The sequence below is a fragment of the Rattus rattus genome, chromosome 1, assembly GCF_011064425.1.
Source record: "Rattus rattus isolate New Zealand chromosome 1, Rrattus_CSIRO_v1, whole genome shotgun sequence".
Lineage (NCBI taxonomy): Eukaryota > Metazoa > Chordata > Mammalia > Rodentia > Muridae > Rattus > Rattus rattus.
The window spans coordinates 42,910,606-42,929,405 of record NC_046154.1 but is presented as its reverse complement, the minus strand read 5'-3'; the positions used below and the strand labels follow the sequence as shown (position 1 = coordinate 42,929,405).

The following is an 18,800-nucleotide window of genomic DNA, read 5'->3' as shown; positions in this document are numbered from 1 at the left end:
AAAGGGAAGCCCTGGGTCCTGCTAAGACTGAACCCCCAGTGAACGTGATTGTTATGGGAGGGCGGCAATGGGGGAGGATAGGGAGGGAACACCCAAAAGAAGGGAGGAGATGGATTAGGGGATGTTTGCCCGAAACCGGAAAGGAATAACACTCGAAATGTAAATAAGAAATACTCAAGTTAATAAAAAAAAAAAAAAGAATAAAAAAATACTGATAATCTCAATCTCATGTTCTAATAACTTTAATCAATAAAAATAAATATTATTTTTGAAGGATAATGAAAAAAAAAAACAAAACCAGCACGGTTGTTGCGACATGTGACAAGGACCCTGACCTGCCAAACATAAACTGTTTACTATTTTACCCTGCACATTACAACAAGCAGACAAAGCCCAAATCCTGACTGGTCAAAAATTTCATTTTGTGATGATGGGAAAAAATTACAGTTTTCTCTGACTTTTGTTTCCCTCGTTTCTGTAAGATGATACATTTCTCTCTTCACAAAGTGCTGCTGTAAAAATCAAGCGTGATATGGAATGGCAGGAGAGCACTTTGTACACTCAGAATCGCTGTGGCTCTGGGCTGGGTCGACTCTGTCATTTACTTGACCTGCGTTTCAGGAGAACCCAGAACACGAAAAGAGATGGTGCAGGAGAAATTACACCAAGATTATCCTACACGCACGCACACGCACGCACGCACGCACGCACCATGGCATGGGTGTTGTCAGGGTCTCTCCTTCCTCATGAATGCAAACTTGATCCCCCAGTTACTTCCTCTTTGTCTCTTCTTCCAAATATGCAAACCATGCTCTGCTTAAACACTTGCCAAGGACCTACTGTGTTCAGGGATACAACCTTCCATAAGCTAATTCTTGTGAAAATGAATGTTTGGTTTGACATGTAACCTATCACCAAATAGAAATGTTTTCCTATCCTAGGGGGAAGGCACATGCCAAGAGGAAATATCCCTGCATGTGTGCGAATGCCCATGCTATATCAAAACATTCAGGTTCATATTTAAGAGAACAGTTTTCACAACAAGAACCTGTTTAAGCCCAAATATATGGATGTGCTTTAAGCTGTGGTTATTATGCATACAGTTTTCTCTTGGAAACTACATTTCGAATTCTAAGTTTCTATCCCAAACTCACTAGAATGCTTCCTACCAATGCACAGTCAGCGGAGATGCTCCACCCCTGCCAGCTGGACAGGACCGCTAGAGGCTGGTCAGATGTGGGCATCAAGGAGCCAGATACAGTAGCCTAACATTTCAGAAACAGTCTTTATTCCCTGCTATCTAATTTCTTAAATAAAGATAAGTCAGGAAGCAGAACCTGGATGACTGCTCAACCTGCAACCAGAGTAAATGTAAATTTAGAAGAAAAATAAAGTTTAATGTTCAGTTCTTAAAATATTGTTGCCATAACTATATGCTCACATTTTGTTACCGTTGATAAAGAGAGAAGATATCACTATTTGAAAAAAAAAAAAGGAGAAAAAAGAAAATCACTGTTATCTATGGACTGCAGATACATACACAGTCTCTAGGCCCCAGACTGTGTCCCCTGAGCCCTCTCAGCATAGCAACTCTCTCAGTCCCCATGGAAAAAGCGTTGGCATTCTTCATGAATGTATTCCATCTATAGCTTTCTGTGTATGCTTACACACAAGACTGCTGAACCAAAACCGGCCACCAATGCACCACGGCCATCGAAATTCAAACCCAAAATTCTCGCTCATTTCACTCTCCCCAAGTATTAAAACAGTTCCTTTAAAAAAAAAAATGTAGCATGGGTTTTTATAATTTTTGCTCTGGAACTTAATCTTCTCCAGGTCATTTTTTTAGAAGAGCACGCTTAGGTCCTTGCAGCATTTTTATTAGACATAGCTGGGCTCCTGTGATGCTGCGAGGCATATGTGGAGAAAGCCTGCTCACGAACTAGGCTAACTGCAGGGAGTTTCATTGTGCTGCCGAGTTACCTCCCATTCACAGGCAAGCTCCCCCCTCTTCAGTACAGGGTTCTGTTCTAGAATTTGCAGTTTATTTTATACTGAGAAGACTCTTCCTTTGTGACATTACATTCTTCTGGGTTTTAGCTTTCCCTGAAGCATTTTTTATCCTTGATGCTAAATGAAGTCTCTCTAAACCTGGGACAGGTGATGATAGCACAGGAGAGCTAATTATAGTGGGAGCCAGGGTGATGGTCCACTGGGGATGATACAGGCTGGTGGGTTGATGTCACACATCTTGCTGGACTGGAGTCCTTTCCCTCACCTGACCTTCAGAACCTCCCGGGACCTAAGCCTGAGTTTTCCTTCCTCCAGAAGCAAAAATCTAAGACTAAATTTAGAGTGCCAAACCTAAACTCACAATACATATTTTGATAGCCATTGATGTATGAGTAGTTTTACAAAGAAAGATAGTACAATGGAAACATACACCATGCATGTACTTCATGATCATGAAGAATACAGAAATTTTCCAGGATGATCAGGTCTACTGTTAGCAGTTAACCAGAGAAGGTCTTATGTGTTTTATATTCTATTTTAATTTTGTGCAAATTATATTGGGTTAGAAAATGACCCATTCAACTGGTTTCCTAGAACTCCCACAGCAGGTTGGTCATAGACATAATTGCTTTAAAATGTTCTTTAGAAGCAGTTCAACTTAGTACATGACTAGTTTTTAAAGTGATTATAGGAATATTATATATGCGGGATAAATATGACTGAGAAATTTGCATGATGAAATGGATTTAATTAGGTGAATTTAGTTAGGCTTGATGAGGTGGAGACAAATTTAGGATAGATTATATTTTTAAACCAATGAAATTAGTCTCTTGTATTTTTGTATTTGCAAAATGGCATTTCTGAGAACATGTGGCAGCATCTTGTAATAAAACCCTTTCTCTCTCTCTCCCTCTCTCTCTCTCACAGACACAGACATGCACAGAGACAGAGAGAGAGAGAGAGAGAGAGAGAGAGAGAGAGAGAGAGAGAGAGAGAGAGACCAAACTTACAGAATAAAACAAAAAGCAAAGGGTTGCAGGGTCACGGCAGCTGGAATGTGCCCCATGCCTCACAATCTCTCCTCATTCATAGGTCACCATCTCTGGGTGGTGATGAGCCTATCGAAATTTGCCTCTGTCTTTCCAGTTCAACAGAAGACGGGTTTCCATTTGATGAGCAAATGTCATTGAGTTCCCTCTCTGTTCTCTCTGCTTCTGTCCTAATACAATAGAAAAAGATACCCATTTTCTGATCCAGAACCCAACTTGTTTTCCCAGGTTCCCTCCTACAACCAACACAAACACAGACATTTACCAGCAAAACAGAAGCTGCTGGAAACAGTTTTTGGCTGTTGAAATGGGCTCCTGTCACCGGGATGTGGCAGGCTTTTGCTGTATTATCCCCAGCCCTGGCCCCAGTACGCTAAAGAGAGCTTTATATAATCAGTCTTCCCTGACGCATGACACCCTGTCATTTCCCTCCCCTCCGGCTCTGCTGCCACCCACAAATCAATAACATAGCCCGAGAAGTTCAAGCTGGTTTTGCAGCCACCACAAGCGCTGTGTTTCTTAAAGAGTATGTCAGAAAATGTAAAGTTTCCTAATGATATTTCTGGCTGATGACACATGGCAGAGCTGATGGACTATTTATATAATCAGTGGCACGATCGCAAGTACATTATTTTTATTTCACTTAGGGGGGAGCCCTGTCACTTGCTACCTCTTTGTAGACAAGTTGATATCATCTCTGCCTAAAGTAGCTGAGTCCTCTTTGCGGAGTGCGTTTGCGCTCTCCCCTTTGTGTGTTAGGAGCGTCTCCATTCTTTCCGAAAGAAACTCTTGCCCTTCCTTTTCTTTATTGTTCTTTGGCACCCGGAATGATGAGGGCAAAGAATGATTTGTAGCAACTGCTCTAAATTTGGCCATGCCTGCATCCTTCACTAAAACTGTCTCTGGTCCTCTCTGCTCAGATCCGGCTATACCCCCTGAGTATGGGTGTGGCTGGCATGACCAAGACAATAGACACAGCTACTGAGTCTGGTGCTTGTCCCAGTTTTACAGGACTGAGCTCCTGTGGTCTAGGCAATATACTTGGTAGGCATCTTACGTGCCTTATCCCACTAAACTCTCTCGGAGTCTGCCAGAGGTAAGTGCTGTTATCTCCAGAGAAGAGATCTGGGAGAAATGGATGGTAAATGACTTCTCTCCAAAATAAGCCAAATGACCAGGACTCTACACAATTCTCTTCACAAACTGTGCATGCCGTCTTTCTACTCCCCGGTACTGGATCTTCCTGGTCACGCTGCCTGCCCCTGTATCTATCGAGTGTGACTATTCAAGGGCATTTACTATATTTAGTTTGGATGATGAGAGCCCCTATGAGTTCAAAGCCCCATACTCAGAATAAGAATTGTTGGGGGGTGGGTTGGAAACCTCTTATCCTAGGGTGAACCCCAATGAAAATAAATCCCAGACCAGAGGAGGGTTTTAACACAGGGCAGTGGGAAGTGTGCCTCTACAGAGATATTGAGCTCTCTCTCTCTCCCTCCCTCTTTCTCTCTTCCTCCTCCTCCTCCTCCTCCTCCTCCTCCTTCTTCTTCTCATCTCTTCCTCTTCCTCCTTCTTCTCTCTCTCTCTTCCTCCTCCTCCTCCTTCTTCCTCTCTCTCTCTCCCTCTCTCTCTTTCTGTCTCTCTTTTTTTAATATTTCCACAGGACAGAGTTTAGGGTATGGATTTGTTAACTATATTGATCCAAAGGATGCAGAGAAAGCCATCAACACTTTAAATGGACTCAGACTCCAGACCAAAACCATAAAGGTAAGAGTCGATATACTGACTTCCAGTTCACAGGGCCCTGGTAACATTTTAATCTGTGGGTCTAACAAGCGTGTGGGATCCAGAAGCGATATTCTTTATTTACTCAAAGAACAGTCACTGTCCACTCTGTTAAAGTAAGGGACATGAGCTGTTAGTAAAATTGGGGTCAAGAGTGGAGGGAAGGGACCTTGACATCTCTGATCCAGAAGTCAGGTGTTGGGTCAGGGATTCAAGGCTCTACAAAGATGGCCTGCCAGCCTGACTCTGCACAAAGGGCCAGGAGCAAGCTGAAGGAAGAAACTGAGGCAGGAAAGCTGTCCCAGGTATGAAGTGTGGCCCTAAGTTGGGGTAATGGGTCATGAGGAGGATGGGGAATAGACAGATCCAAGTCAGGAGACCTCGTGCACGGAGTGGCAGCGGGACTTTTACTTAAGGGTCATTTGGAACCTTCCATTGGAGAATGGGAAGGGGATCGTCAACTGTAAACAAACACAGTGCCAAAAGACGGGCCGCTCCAGTTAAACGGATGTAAATAGAGTAAAGGGACAACAAAAATAGTAATCGAACAGTCTAAAAATAATTAGGAAACATCTCAAGAGTCACTGCTGTAAGCCAGAATCAGTAACCTAGAGGCCGCTCCTCCAGAAAGGTAGCTCGCTGGGGCTGGACCGCATCTCTCTCCTTTTAGACCTCATGTATGGAGGACGCTGCCGCCTTGGGCATCCGGTGGTCGCCTCCTGGATGAAGCTGCCTGCTCCTCACCTCCCGTCCCCGTCTTCCCCCACCTCCAGGCAGCATCCTGTTTAGGGGCAGCTGCCAGGCGATTAATGAGTCCCATCCTTCATAGCCTATTAAACCGCAGGGAAGTGTCTCCTGGGCGCTCTTATCCTCATGACAGCAGGTCTGACGCAAAGTAGGACAAAAGAGAAACCTCTCCCAGAATGGAAATCTATAGATGGCACCAGCTCTCCGCATCGGAAAACACAAAACTAGAACTTTTTAGTTCAGCAAAACTACTTTTCTGACATCCAGGCTAACAAGAGAGACGAGCAGTGTAAGATAATCTTTGCTGGAAGGGAATAAAAACAACAACAGAACCTTTCTCTTTTTGGAACACATTACATGATTATTTTCCTTTTTAAAGCAGCTTTATTTTTGTAATTGTGTTTAGATTATTTCTTAAAATTATATATATATTGCTTTCTCTGATCTCCTACTGTCTGTGTGGTACACAAAGACCCCAGAATAAGCCTGATTTAGGCTGCCTCGACAAGGCTTAGAATCAGTTCCTAAGATTCTCTAAGGGGGAAATAAAGGTTGTTTAATTATGGCGTAGTCCTCAGAGAGGCAGAAAGATTAATTTCTTTCAAAAGAAAAACATGTATTTTAATACTTTAAGTCAAGAAAAGTGTTCTTGTCTCCTGACTCTGACGAGACCCTGTCCTATTGAAAGCTGTTTGAGGGATGGATGGATGGATGATAGATTGATTGGTTGTGTGTGTGTGTGTGTGTGTGTGAGAGAGAGAGAGAGAGAGAGAGAGAGAGAGAGAGAGAGATCCAGTTCAGCATTAGAATGTCAAATGTTTATTTTTAACCTGGTCTGACATGCTGACCTTGAACTGAGAAAGGTACTTTTCTATCCTCTGAAGCTTTTGAAAACTAAACCTTTTCCCACAGCTCGGGATCAAATCACCAGCCATCAGTTCACCATTTATTTTTCTAAAGTCTTCTGTAAGATCCCTGTGGTTTCCCCCAAAGACTGATGGGGCCCATGTTTTCTAGTATCAGAATGGTCCCCATAGCCCACCACACAGTCAGATGCTCTATCTAAATGGATCTTTGAGACAAGGAACGTTGATTATTTTCTTTCTGTGAAGCGCTCTGCTTCCTTCCCTGATCTGGATCCTTCTCTGCATCCTCCCACCTAGCCCAGGCTCCCCCTGCATCAAACGCCGCTGACACATTTGCACCCAGCGGAAATGTGGGCTCCTAAGTCATTGTAGGATTCAGAATGCATGATACCACTGCTGAATCAATAATTTCCATTCTCTACTACAAATGAAAATTTAATGTGCAAACCTAGGGATTTGAGCCCTTTCATTAAAGCAGTTTATTTGCCATACAAAAAAATTAAGTTTGACTGATAGGTTCCTTTATTAACTTTTCTTCCCATTCCTAAAGGGACACAGTGTTTAAGGTAAAGATCATATTAAATAGAAGAAAAAGAAAGAAACCCCTTTATGTGTGCTGTTAATAGTCTCATCATTTATTAATTTCTTAAAATTGCTTTTTTTTCCCCTTTCAGGCCACTGTTTACTTCTGCTTCCGTTTGCTTTGATAACTGGCATGAGATTTCTCTCTTTACTCTTGACTCCCAGAAAGAATAGATAGCTTGTCAATCTGGAAACAAAGACAGACAGCAAGACAAACAACAAGCCACACATGTCATCTCTGGAAGCGTGCATTGCAGAGATCTTGGGACCGTCTGGCACAAGTTGGCAGTGGTCAAGTGTGGGCTCAGGGGCTCATTGTCACATTTCTGATAACCCAGAAAACAGCACTTTAGGTGTGATATACAAAAATATTAGTGCCAGAAAGTCAAGAATTAACCCCTAAACAGTAAAGGCTAATGATTAAGTGCCAGACTCAGGGATATTTTAGTGATGGGAGCGAGCACAGGGTAAAGAGGGCAGTAGTCTTCTGATGATGATGGTGGTGGTGCTGGTGCTGGTGCTGGTGCTGGTGCTGAGGTTGATGATGATGATGATGGTGGTGATAGTGGTGATGATGTGGTGGTGGTGGTGATGGTGGTGGTGGTGATGGTGATGATGGTGGTGATAGTGGTGGTGATGATGGTGATAATGACGGTGATGGTATGACAGCAGTGATTCTGAAGGTGTTCAATTCAGATCTCCGGTTGTTCAATAGCACCAGAAATCTAAATACCCTTTGTGTCGGATCTCTCACTTTTTACAGGCCAGAAACAAAAACAAAGAATAGCGTATAAAGGAAAATCAAGCAGAAGGTAATAGTTGACCTTCAGGTATCAGTCTTTTACCTCCAACCCTGAGATTTTAAAATGGCATCAGTGCTCTTGGCAGATATCAGTGAACTTACCCCATTTCCTGGCTACCAGTGGAAGGTGTCCACAAAGATACTTCCCTGTCAGCAGAAAAGGCCATTTTCCTTTTATTAAAGAGGCTGTGTATAAAGGGAGCACACACACACTGAAGGCATCAGAAGAGCTTAGACAGAGGAAGGGCATGGTGTGTGAATGACCCCTGCAGCGAGTAGCTGTGAATGGGAACTTCCTGAAGGGGAACGAAATCTACCTGCAGACCGGGTCTATGAGACCAGTACCCTGCCTAGAGCCACACAGTTGTGAGTTTAGCGTGTACAGGAGCCAGAGGGGAAATGACGGCAAACAACGCTAACACTAGCTTACTTTGAATGTTTGCCTTGTGCCCAATAGGATTCTAATCTTTCTAAACGCGTGTTACCATTTAATCTTTGAACCATCCTGGGAGTTATATGCGTTATGCACATCAGCTCTGTTTCTAAAATTAGCCCTGTAGGAAGACGCTGTTGTCGTCCTTTTGCTGATGAGGAAACTGAGGCCCGAAGAAGTTCAGGAGACAGACCTAGGATCACACAGTGGGTAAATGACAGTTGGAGTATTTTTAAAAAGCTTTAAAAATAATTCTCTGGCAATGGGTCCTGAGTGTTGGAATGTCAAGCTGCCTGTTTGCCTAGCAGCATGTGAGCCTTGGGAGCATGTGTGGGTGGACGGTTTGGCTCCGCGCACACAAGGGTTAATTCCCTGGCGTGATAAGAAGATATAAAAAGCAAATAAATGAACCATGTGGCTCTCCCAGGTTCTTCATAGATGGACTTATGGTTCAGAACATTTGCCATTAACTTGGAGACACACTGGACTTTAAATAACTTCTTCTCCAGTCCTTGCTTTCCAGGCCTAAGGACTTCCATTTAAGTGAACCACAGACTGCAATGGCCTGGAAATTCTCCATCCAAGTGTTTCATGGGCCATAGAGTGGTATGGACCATGGGCTTGCTACAGGGGAGATGGTTTACCTCATGTAGGGCCTGGGGTGCTATTTGTTCTTTTTTCTATTTTTTTTTTCACTTATCTCCAACAAGACTCCGATAATATCCCGAGACTGAGGTAATAGGCTGTGGGCCCTCAGAATGATCCAACCCCTGGTACTCCTTGACAACTGGTGCCCATCCTAGCTGACTGTGAAAGAGCACCTTCTGAATTTACCCTGTCACTTTGGCCTCTCACTAAGAAATGCTCAATTGAATCCGGCTACCTTTGCTTCTGCTCCTTGTCACATTAATTAAGAGCAAACAGAACTGGGGTTGAGTGGGATGTTGATCCAGCTCTGAGGAGACTAAGGCAGAGAGATTATTATGAGTTCAAGGCTTCATAGCCAAAGGGGAAGGACACAAGGAGCAGAGAGAGAGGGACAAGGAAGAAAGAAAGGGTCCGCAAGACAGTAGTAGTCCAAACAGGCGTTGGGTTGATACTCAGCTTTCTCTGAGAGTCTCGCAGGGTGCTGCAGTAGGGTTTATCAGCCTTAGATTCTGAATAATAACTGTTGAGAGGTTTGTGTTTGGTGGGAGTTTTTTTTTTTTTTTCATGCATAATATAGAACATGTGTGTGTATGTGTGTGTCTGTATGTGGGGTTTTTCTTCATTGAATTATATGTTTATAAATGACTTTATGTCTTATACAATTATATGAAGCTTTATTCAAATGATAAAAGTACAAGCTGAAATAATAAAAACCATTTCTAGAGCACAGCTCTTGTGCAAACCTGGGTGTGAGCAATCTCGGCACCCGGGGTTCACTCAGCTGAAGGGATTGCCTCTGCCGCTCTGAGTGGGCCCCTGAGAGCTGCAGGTGTGGGAAGTAAGAAAGGTGCCTTATCACTAGGCAGCAGCCCAGGTCTTCAGAGAGCTCAACCAGGGAAGAGGCTGCTGGGGGAGAGAGCTCCTCAGAAGGAACCCCCCCTTCTTCTCTGGGGAGGAAGTGGGCTAGATCCTCCGCCTCTCCTGTAAAGATGCTGCTTAATCATTTCAACGTTTATTCCTTATTCACCTAATCGCACTAGCACTGCCTCTGGGGACCTCTCCACATTTGAGCGTTGCAGGTTCCCATTCACTTCACCAGCTCCTCTCTCTTGCCAGGGGTCGTGGGCAGCAGTGCCCCCTCCCTCTCTGCTTCTTCAGCTCTCCACCTGCCTTGCTGAAGGCCTCCATTCCGCTGAGGCGTCTTTTCTTTGCACTCGGCACAAGCAATTATTTCTCCTATCATGGCTCTTAACGCTTCCCGGAGAGTTAGCAGATCATTTTTTTGCTGACGGATATCACCCCACCCAGAAATAATAGCCTGCCTCCCTCTATCTTGTTAATAACCAAAAGGCACTACCACCCCCATCAAAGCTGTATCTCAGAGAGTGCAGGAACCCTTAGCTGCCAAGGTCAGCCAAGGTGCTGGGTCACTGAATCCCCAACGAAAAGACCAGAGCCACTCCACTGAAACCAGAGACGCCCAGGCAGACTGTCCACCCCACCCCACCTCTGCTGCTCTTTAGTGACAGAATGCATTTGACTGCTCTGATTTCAGGTGCCTGGTTAACTTTCTTTGAATCAGTTATTTTGAATACATACAGATATAGGAATAGAGGGGATTGGGAATAGAAATGGTTCTGCCTTCTCAGCCCACTGAACTTGATACCATCCCAGCATCTTGAAGCGTTCTCTGGGTCCTGGGTCTAAATTACAAAAGAAAACTGGTCAGGTGCAAGGTAGAAGCACATTCAAGTTTTCAGAAAGGCTTGGGTGGGGTATGAGGGCATTTGTAAGTGTAAAAGAAGCAAATAGTGTCATGTGAGCTTCCAAAAAAATCACACATATACACAGCCCAGGCATGAGGGTTGGGATGATATCTCCACATTAGAAGAAAGGTGGACCACCTTGCCCCAAGGCTTCCATTTTCATCCCCCTGGTTTAAAGAGTCCTGACATTTGAGTGTTGCCCAAAGGTGAGTAACAAAGATGGATAGCGGGCTGTGCACTCACATGTCTACCCCGAAAGGCTATGGTTCCATTCTCCTGGAAAACAAATTGCAGTGAGGCTAAGGCATTATTTCAACCTTTTATTTAATGTAGCTAGGAAGGAAGCCTGCACAGCCATCAGTACAGAAATACAGAATAGGAAAGAGCCCTTCGTCATCAGAGCCATTGAAATGGAACCTTCCCGGATGATCTTCCGGCATGAATTCTGACTGGATGAGCCTGTGTGCCCTCCGAGCCCTGAGATGCTACAGCTCAGCATCGTTTCCGGGCCCGATGCTGCCCAGTTCAATGAAGCAGTCACTAGTTCCACATGGAGTTAATTAAGTAGTCTAGTTCCTTGGTCACATTCAGACTGCCGGAAGTACTCAGTAACTGTGCGGCAGTAGTAACTATCATTGGACATTATGGGCATCGAATGTCTTCCTGATCCCAGGAAGTTCTGTGAAATGATGTTGGCCTAGGACATCTCCGGCCCTGGGGACTAAAGAAACAGTTCTCCATAGCACTCATGAGGCCGGGGGTAAAGCGACTTGTCCGTAACGGACTGTAGCGCACCTAGCCCTCCTTGAGTCTCCCCTTTTTTTCCATTCAGAAGAACTCTTGATAGGATAGTCAAGCCCCAGCTCTGCTGAAAAACTATATGGGATGACCTTGGGCACCACATTCCTTCTCCAAATCTATGTCCTCTCTGGAAGATGGTTCTTTCCACATCTAATAGTCTAATAAAATATTACAGCATGGCCATTCCAACTTGGTACCTTCCCAAGAACAGTGACGGTTTGTGCCAAGAATGTAACTTTTATTTCACTGTCCGTGTTGGTGTGGCCCAGTGGAAAGATCCCAGAACTTTGAGTCATATTCGAGTTTGTCTTAGTTCAGCTGCATGACCTTGGCAACGTACTTTATCTCACTGCACCAGAATCTATCATCTGGAAGGTGGAAATAATGGTTTTTCGTGTGTAGGCAACCATGGCTTGCAGCAAGAGCTCAGCAGATGCTCCCAGGAATAAAGATGAGTAGGTTTACCCCTAAGGTTAGTGACAAAGGCCCGGAGCAGGAGTGGGCAGATCCCTTCCTCTATCCACCTGCTCTGGAGATGCATTAAAAGGGAGTGGATCTGACTCTTACTAAGGCACAGACAGCAGAGTCAGGAGCCCTGTATGGTAGGAAGGAGTGTAGAGTTTCCAGATGGCTACAACACTCCTAAGGCTCCCGTGAAGCAGGAGGCAGGAGCTGCGACTGAGTGGAGAGGAAGCTGGAGCTCCACGTCTGGCATGTGTTCTTGCCCTAATCACGACAAGAAATCTCTTTCACATCTCGCCCAATTAGAGGACCCAGTCAGACATAAAGAGCCCTGTACTAAGTATGCACCTCTGACAATCTAATGCTTTATTTTTTTTTTCTGGTTGTGAGGCTATCCTTTAATGGCTAAGCTCCACCCCAGTCTGATAGATTTTTTTTTTCCAAAAGGCAGTTTCAAGGCACATGAATATATCATCACAACTTTCCTAAAAAGACATACTGGGCCTCTTGGGTCTCCGATACTACAGGCCCGCTGTGTTTCAGATGCACTCATGATAACCTTAGATACGCCCCAACTCTATGGTTCTTTCCATTTGCATCAGCTCCTGGGAAAGCATCTGAAATCCACTCACTAAAGTGAATTATACATTTAGTTTCAATTGAGCTCCTGCCCTAGTAAGGCTTTGAAACTAGGTGGAAAGTGAGTGTGGCAGGATCATTGCAGTGTGTAACCTGATGGGGGAGGAGAGGTGTGTTAGGGACAGATGACTGTGATGGGGGATAGGGCATGATAGCTGTGACCATGGAGACGGCCACTTCCGTAGCAGTCTTGAAAAGAATTGCCATGTATACCCAGGCCTCGTGGAGGATATGGCTAGGCCTAGAAGGGAACCAGGAATTCATTTTTTGCCACCAGGATAATCAAACACAAAGAACAAAGGTGTGGAGGTAGAAACTTTCAATACAGAGCCAGCTTCCTGGGCCTGGTTCTTTGTCTGAACTGAAGCATAAGGGTGCATGTGGAGGTCAGCAGGAGATGAGGTTGGGCCAGCTGCCAGGGCCAGATGCTCTGAATGCCCAGGTGAAGTATTCGGACTTCTATCACAAGGTGTTTAAGACACATTGGAGAGTTCTGGGGTGGGGGTGGGGGTGGGGGGAATCAAACTGCACCTGAGATGTTACCTTGAGGCTTTATCCCCAGTATTTTTTTTAGAATGGTCTGTATCAGGTGACAGGTGCTGAGAGGAGCATAAAGAATAGAGCCACAAAAGCAGACACCTGGCCTGCTTGTGCGGAGGGCTGAGTCCACAAGGCACAGAGGTAAACCAGTCCTCACAGTCAAAGCTGTGGTTTCCAGGAGCCGGCTGACTGCTTTCTGGTCTCCCTGCTCCCACAGGTGGAATTATGGGTCCCTGGGAGGACTGGCTCATAGAAGCCCTGGCAGCCCCAGAGTCTGCTCTCTGCTGCCTTTCTCCTGGTTTCTTTAGAATGAATGTTCCCTGGGGACCTGCCTGCTCTGGGGAGTTTGTATTCACTCAGAGAATAGGGTGTTACAACAGGCTGGGGGGAAATCTGTAGCTTGATCTTCAAATAATGAAGGAAGCTGTGCGTGTCTCCTCTGCTAGGCTAGCAGGCCCGCATGTCAGAGACTGTTGTAGACATTTCTGCTCCCCAGAGTCTAGAAGAAGGCCTGTTTACATACCAGCCATATCAAAGTCACGGTTTATTGAGCACTTACTTTGGGACAGTCTTTGTGCCAAGGAATCTCATGTGCAAGTGGATCTTCTAGAGGTCTTCTGAGCTCTGTTACTCAAGAGATGCTTCTCAGGTACAAAGTCACACATTTGGAGAGGAAACAGAACTCCTATCTAAAGCTCTTAACCTCTGTGTCTTTTTTCTACTCTCTATTGGGATCTCAATTTCAGTAAAAGTAACGTACGTATACACTTTGGAGTAACATTTCAAAATGCAGTTACCTAACACTCTGACTAGCACCTGTTGATGACGGAGGCTCATAAGAACAGAAAAGATGTTCCTGAGGCCTCAAAGAAGAGCTTTGTAGCAGCCAGTGATGCCCGGGGTAGTGTAGGATCTTCATGTAGATGTAAACTTCTTGTTCTCAGAAACGTCTATCTTGTGTGGCCCTCGACCCCAGATTTTCAAGACCACTTCTAGCACCTAGGCTCCTAAGTTTGTTGCTATCGTGTCCTTTTATAGTGGATGCGGGGACTACACACTCACAGGAAGAGAGATCTGGGGCATGTGGAAATGCTGACAATCTCTGTCAAGATTGTGTGTGAAGTCTGCAGTTCAGTCACCTGCCTTTGGGCCACCCTCACACAAAAGAGGAGTGGCTTCTTCACTCACAGCTTTGTCTAGAACAAAAGCCGAGCTGACCTAGAAATGCCAATCTTCTCATCAGAGATCCTGGATGAATGAACTGAGCAAGATCCTGAGGGTTCTCCCAGAGCACTGTCTGTAGCAGTGGGCGCTCTGAACTCTAAGCCGCCAGCTCAGGAGGGGCAACGGGACACCAGTACAGTCTTTCTGCAGGGGCTGAAGGTTAACATTTGCTGGACATGTCTCAGGCTAGCAGAGGGCCTGGTATTGGCAGGCCTTCTGCTGGAGTTTAACAAATGTTTGAGGGAAGTTGAACTTTTTAGGTCTGAGGTGAGCCTTTAGATGCAAGACTGAGCAAATCATTCCCCTAGCACTCTTGCCCGGTCCTTCCCTCAGAGGTTCCTTGCACAAAGGGCTAAAAGAGCAAAAAGCTGTGTCTCTAAACAGAAGAGGAAAACTAAACGGGGATAGAACATCCCAGATGCTGCTCCCTGTCAGCCGACCTGAAGGGGACCCACCACTGCCCTATACCTCAGTCCGTCTCTGGGGCTGTAATTCTCTCCAGCTCAGCTGAGATTCTGCCTCAAGATCATCTTTGGGAGAAATAGTTTTGATCGTGACATTGACTTTCCAGTGCCAACTCCCTTTGTCCAAGAATCTGCCTCAACATGCTGCTTTCTGGACCCCAGATTTAGCTGCCCCAAACCGGCAGATAACGTCTTTCCTATGTGCTGTGCAGCTGTTGAGTAGTAGACTATACACTGCCAGGCATTGTACAACCCTTAACCTTCCTTATCTCATGTGTCCTCACGGCAGAAGGCTGTTACCAAACCATTTCCTCGTCATCTTACCACCAATCTCATTACAGCTCCATCATCTCCTGGTTCTTCTAGACGTCAACGTACCCCTCTCCTGTGTTTAAGTCACGCTAAGTAACATACAGCCTTGGCATGGCACACACCTTGTGACTTTGTGACAGTGAGTCACTGTGTTTTCTCATTCATTCTCCCACTCACCCCACGTTTATTTAGAAAATCCTGATGTACCTGCTCTCTGTTGAAGGTGAACAAGATGCCTGGTCTGTGCTGTGTTCCCACCACAGAGAGTTGATCTTCCAGAAGTGATTGCTGAGAGAGGTGATATCTCATTTTGAAACAAACTCCCCTTGGTCCTTCCGACCTCAGACACTAGAGAGTAAGAAGCCCATCCCTTAGTTCTTCACTTGGTGAGGGCACAAGCTATGATTATGGGTGCTTGGCTCAGTGACTTCAGTGGAGAAACCACAGTGCAGTTAACCCAGAAGAACTACAGACGCCAGCATCCTTCACCGTGAGCTCTGGGTATTCATTCATTTCGGTCAGCATGTTCTGTGCCCCCTGCAGGTTTCAGGCTCTGTTCTGAGAGGTGGAGCCACAGATATTAAAAGACGCATATTCGCACCCCTCAAGAAAACCATAAGACTGGGTGGGGAGTTAAGGTCAGAACAAGAACACCGCTAAAGAGGCCCTCAGGATGAGGCAGTTGCAGACAGAGAAGACTTCCCAGAGAAGGTGGCATTGAACTAAGCCCTTACAAGAGTGGGATCTGGCCTCTTTCCCCTGAGTAAAAAGGCATGCAGTGGGGGAGGTTGAACTTTGAGGGAACACAAAGCTATTCAGATAACATCAGTAATCGGCAAGGTGAGACTGCTAAGCCTTATTACTGTGGACAGATTTCTTCCTTCCTACCATAGTCCCTCCTGAATGAAAAACAGTTCTGCTATGTTGAAGCCGTTCTAGCCCCTCAGAAAACATGTTTTAGGAGCACTCTCTGTGGAGTAGAGTCCTGCCCAGACAGTTACATGGGGCTCTTGATCCTTCAGTTCCCTGACCTCAAATGCAAACAGACCCACCATAGAGAGGCCACTATGTCTCTCTGCCAAGCGCTGGGACAATGTGGCATGTGCAGAGGCCCCCAGGCCACCCATGATTTTCTACAAGATGTAGATACTGAAGGCAGCTGCCTGGCTCCATCAGTGAGAGGAGGCTAACGACGCAGATTAGTCATTCACATCATTTTCTGTTGAGTCAACATCTATATTTAGGTATAGAACTCATAAAGGGACCTAGTGTCTCTGTCATAGAAAGGGGCACTGCGCCTGCCATGAGTAAGGGGTCTGCCTGTCCTTCATCCTCTTTCTGTGCTTGTTGTCTTGGTCTGAGGATGTCACAAACAAGGCCAGCTTTGTAGCTCAACGTTTAGCTCTTAATATCCATATTGTGCGCCCCTATGTTTATGTGTACGCATCATCACACACGCAAGGCTATGCCCACACTCTCACCCTAATGGATTTAGTCTTCTGAATCCGTGGTATAGATTAAATAAAACTGCCAGCTGAGAATGCTAAGGCATCGAGACCCCTTCCTCTCCACCGTTGTCAGACGTACTCTGAAATGACCGCTTTCAGCATCCGTTCTGAGCCATAACCACCCCAGAAATAGCTTTAGCCGGAACGTGCTTTTGTTAGACTAGCTGTAAATTATATTTCAAATGTCTGATGTTGTTGTCTTAAAAAAATAAATAAATAAATAAGTGGAAGTCTAAAATTAATGACTGCTGGGGTTTGCTCTGCTTATGTGTACTGCTGAAGATTTGGCTTCTTACAGATGGAATCTCAGATCTGTTTACAACTCTGTGTTAGCTTTTTGGGGAGGAAAAAAACAGCAGTTGGGAGATCTGGGAGGACAAATTTACAAAGTCAAGCTTATTATAAGCGCCGCGGAAGCTCTCTTTTCTCTCCCACCGTCCTTCTTGTCTACCGTGCCCCCATTCTGTTTGTTGTGGTTCTATCTGCCCTGCCTCGAAGTTAGAGGCGACTGGTCCTTGCAGATGTGACAACAAGGTCACATATCGAGTCTAACAAGCAGATGTTCATTCAACCCCATTTCACCAGCACTTTGTCATTCAGCGGATGACATGGGCACATGGGACCTCATGGGAACAGATTGGAGCAACACAAAGGATGGGACATTAAAAAAAAAAAATCTTACAGAGAACCCGATTGCTTTTATGCTTTGGATAGGGAGTGGGGGTGGGGAAGATGGCACAGAGAGAAATGTGCAGAGCAGAATTTCAGGGGCTTTTTTCTTGGTTTATTCAAAGTTTATTATGTGTTGGATACAGTAAATCATCTATACTCCCACATCCAGGAGGTAAATCTTCAGAACTTCATGCGTGGGTAGTTCTGCATTTAACAGCTGCCATGCAGAAGCTATTTTGTTCTGCACTTAGAGACCCTTATCTGTGCGTTTGTTTTAAGTTCTGTCGACGACTCTCCTTTTGTTCATCTCTTGTTGTTCTCCTGTTCTTACTGTTTCTTATACAAGAACCATGGGTCCTGAGGACAGACAAGGGACTGTCATCCTGGTTGTTACCTCGGTCTCCTCTCTAAGGATGAGGGCCTGTCATGCATTTAGCATCTCCTACCTTCTCCTAGGTGTCGTACGCCCGTCCGAGCTCGGCCTCAATCAGGGATGCTAACCTGTACGTCAGTGGCCTTCCCAAGACCATGACCCAGAAGGAGCTGGAGCAGCTTTTCTCTCAGTACGGTCGCATCATCACCTCACGCATCCTGGTTGATCAAGTCACAGGTTAAGTGTTTCCTTGTCGTTGATGTCCCTGTACATCTATGCCCTCTTACCTACAGAAGTAGGTGCATGGTTGTTGAAGTTGAGTTTATAACTGGGACAGGAAGCTTTCTGACACTTGTACATAGACTGCCTGAATGAGCCACCTTGAGAAGCCAGGGTCTCCACAGCTAAACTACTTGGCAGAGTTGTAAAGGAAGATGTGGGTGTCAAGTTGAGAGTGGGATTCTGTGGCCTTCAAACTTTCTCTCGGCCCTCAAGCTGTGTGTGAAACTAACTATATGTACAGCTCTAGCTCCAGACCACAGCAGTGCAGAGCTAGAGGGGATTTCAAGCTGCCTTAGTCTACACGTGGAGTAATCATCTGAACGAGGAAGCCAGCCTTCCCGCTAGCTAGTCAACTGTAAAGAGGTACGCCAAGTTTCTAGTGCTAGGGTTCTTTGTCCATAAGAAAGAAACCCAACCATCTCGGAAAGAGATGTAAGGTAGCTTGGACTGCACTATTCGTTACGCTGTCCTTTGTCTATGCCTGATTTGATGCCGATTTGAGATGCTTACTATTTGATTCATGCTTCCATCTCCCATTGGTGTTGACTGCCTCAAACACTGTACAGAGAGATACTCCGAACCAAGAAAAAGGAGACAGAGAACCTACCGACTCCAGTGTGGCAGATACTTGCTAGGGACTGTCCAGTGTCCCATGAAAGCTCAGAAGGTGTACTGTCCCTGGCGATAGTTGTTGGAAAGGCTCCGTGGTGGAGGCAATTTTGGAACAGGGCTTTGGAACTGAACAGGGCAGTGTCCTGGCAAGAAGGAAGGGATAGAGCAGTCTAGATGCAGAAGGTGGTGTATCACAAGGTAGAATGTTGAGAATGAATGT

At 45.4% G+C, this 18,800-nt stretch overlaps 1 protein-coding gene across 5 annotated transcripts in view; it reads left to right on the top strand.

The window, feature by feature from the left end:
* Elavl4 (ELAV like RNA binding protein 4) overlaps positions 1 to 18,800 on the top strand; it is an 86,858-nt gene that overhangs the window by 59,643 nt on the left and 8,415 nt on the right. For all 5 annotated transcript variants that reach the window (XM_032900247.1, XM_032900272.1, XM_032900263.1 and 2 more), the window contains exons 3-4: positions 4,726 to 4,829; positions 17,770 to 17,923. In XM_032900247.1, coding sequence (XP_032756138.1) covers positions 4,726 to 4,829; positions 17,770 to 17,923 — 258 coding nt within the window. The remainder of the gene's footprint in view (positions 1 to 4,725; positions 4,830 to 17,769; positions 17,924 to 18,800) is intronic.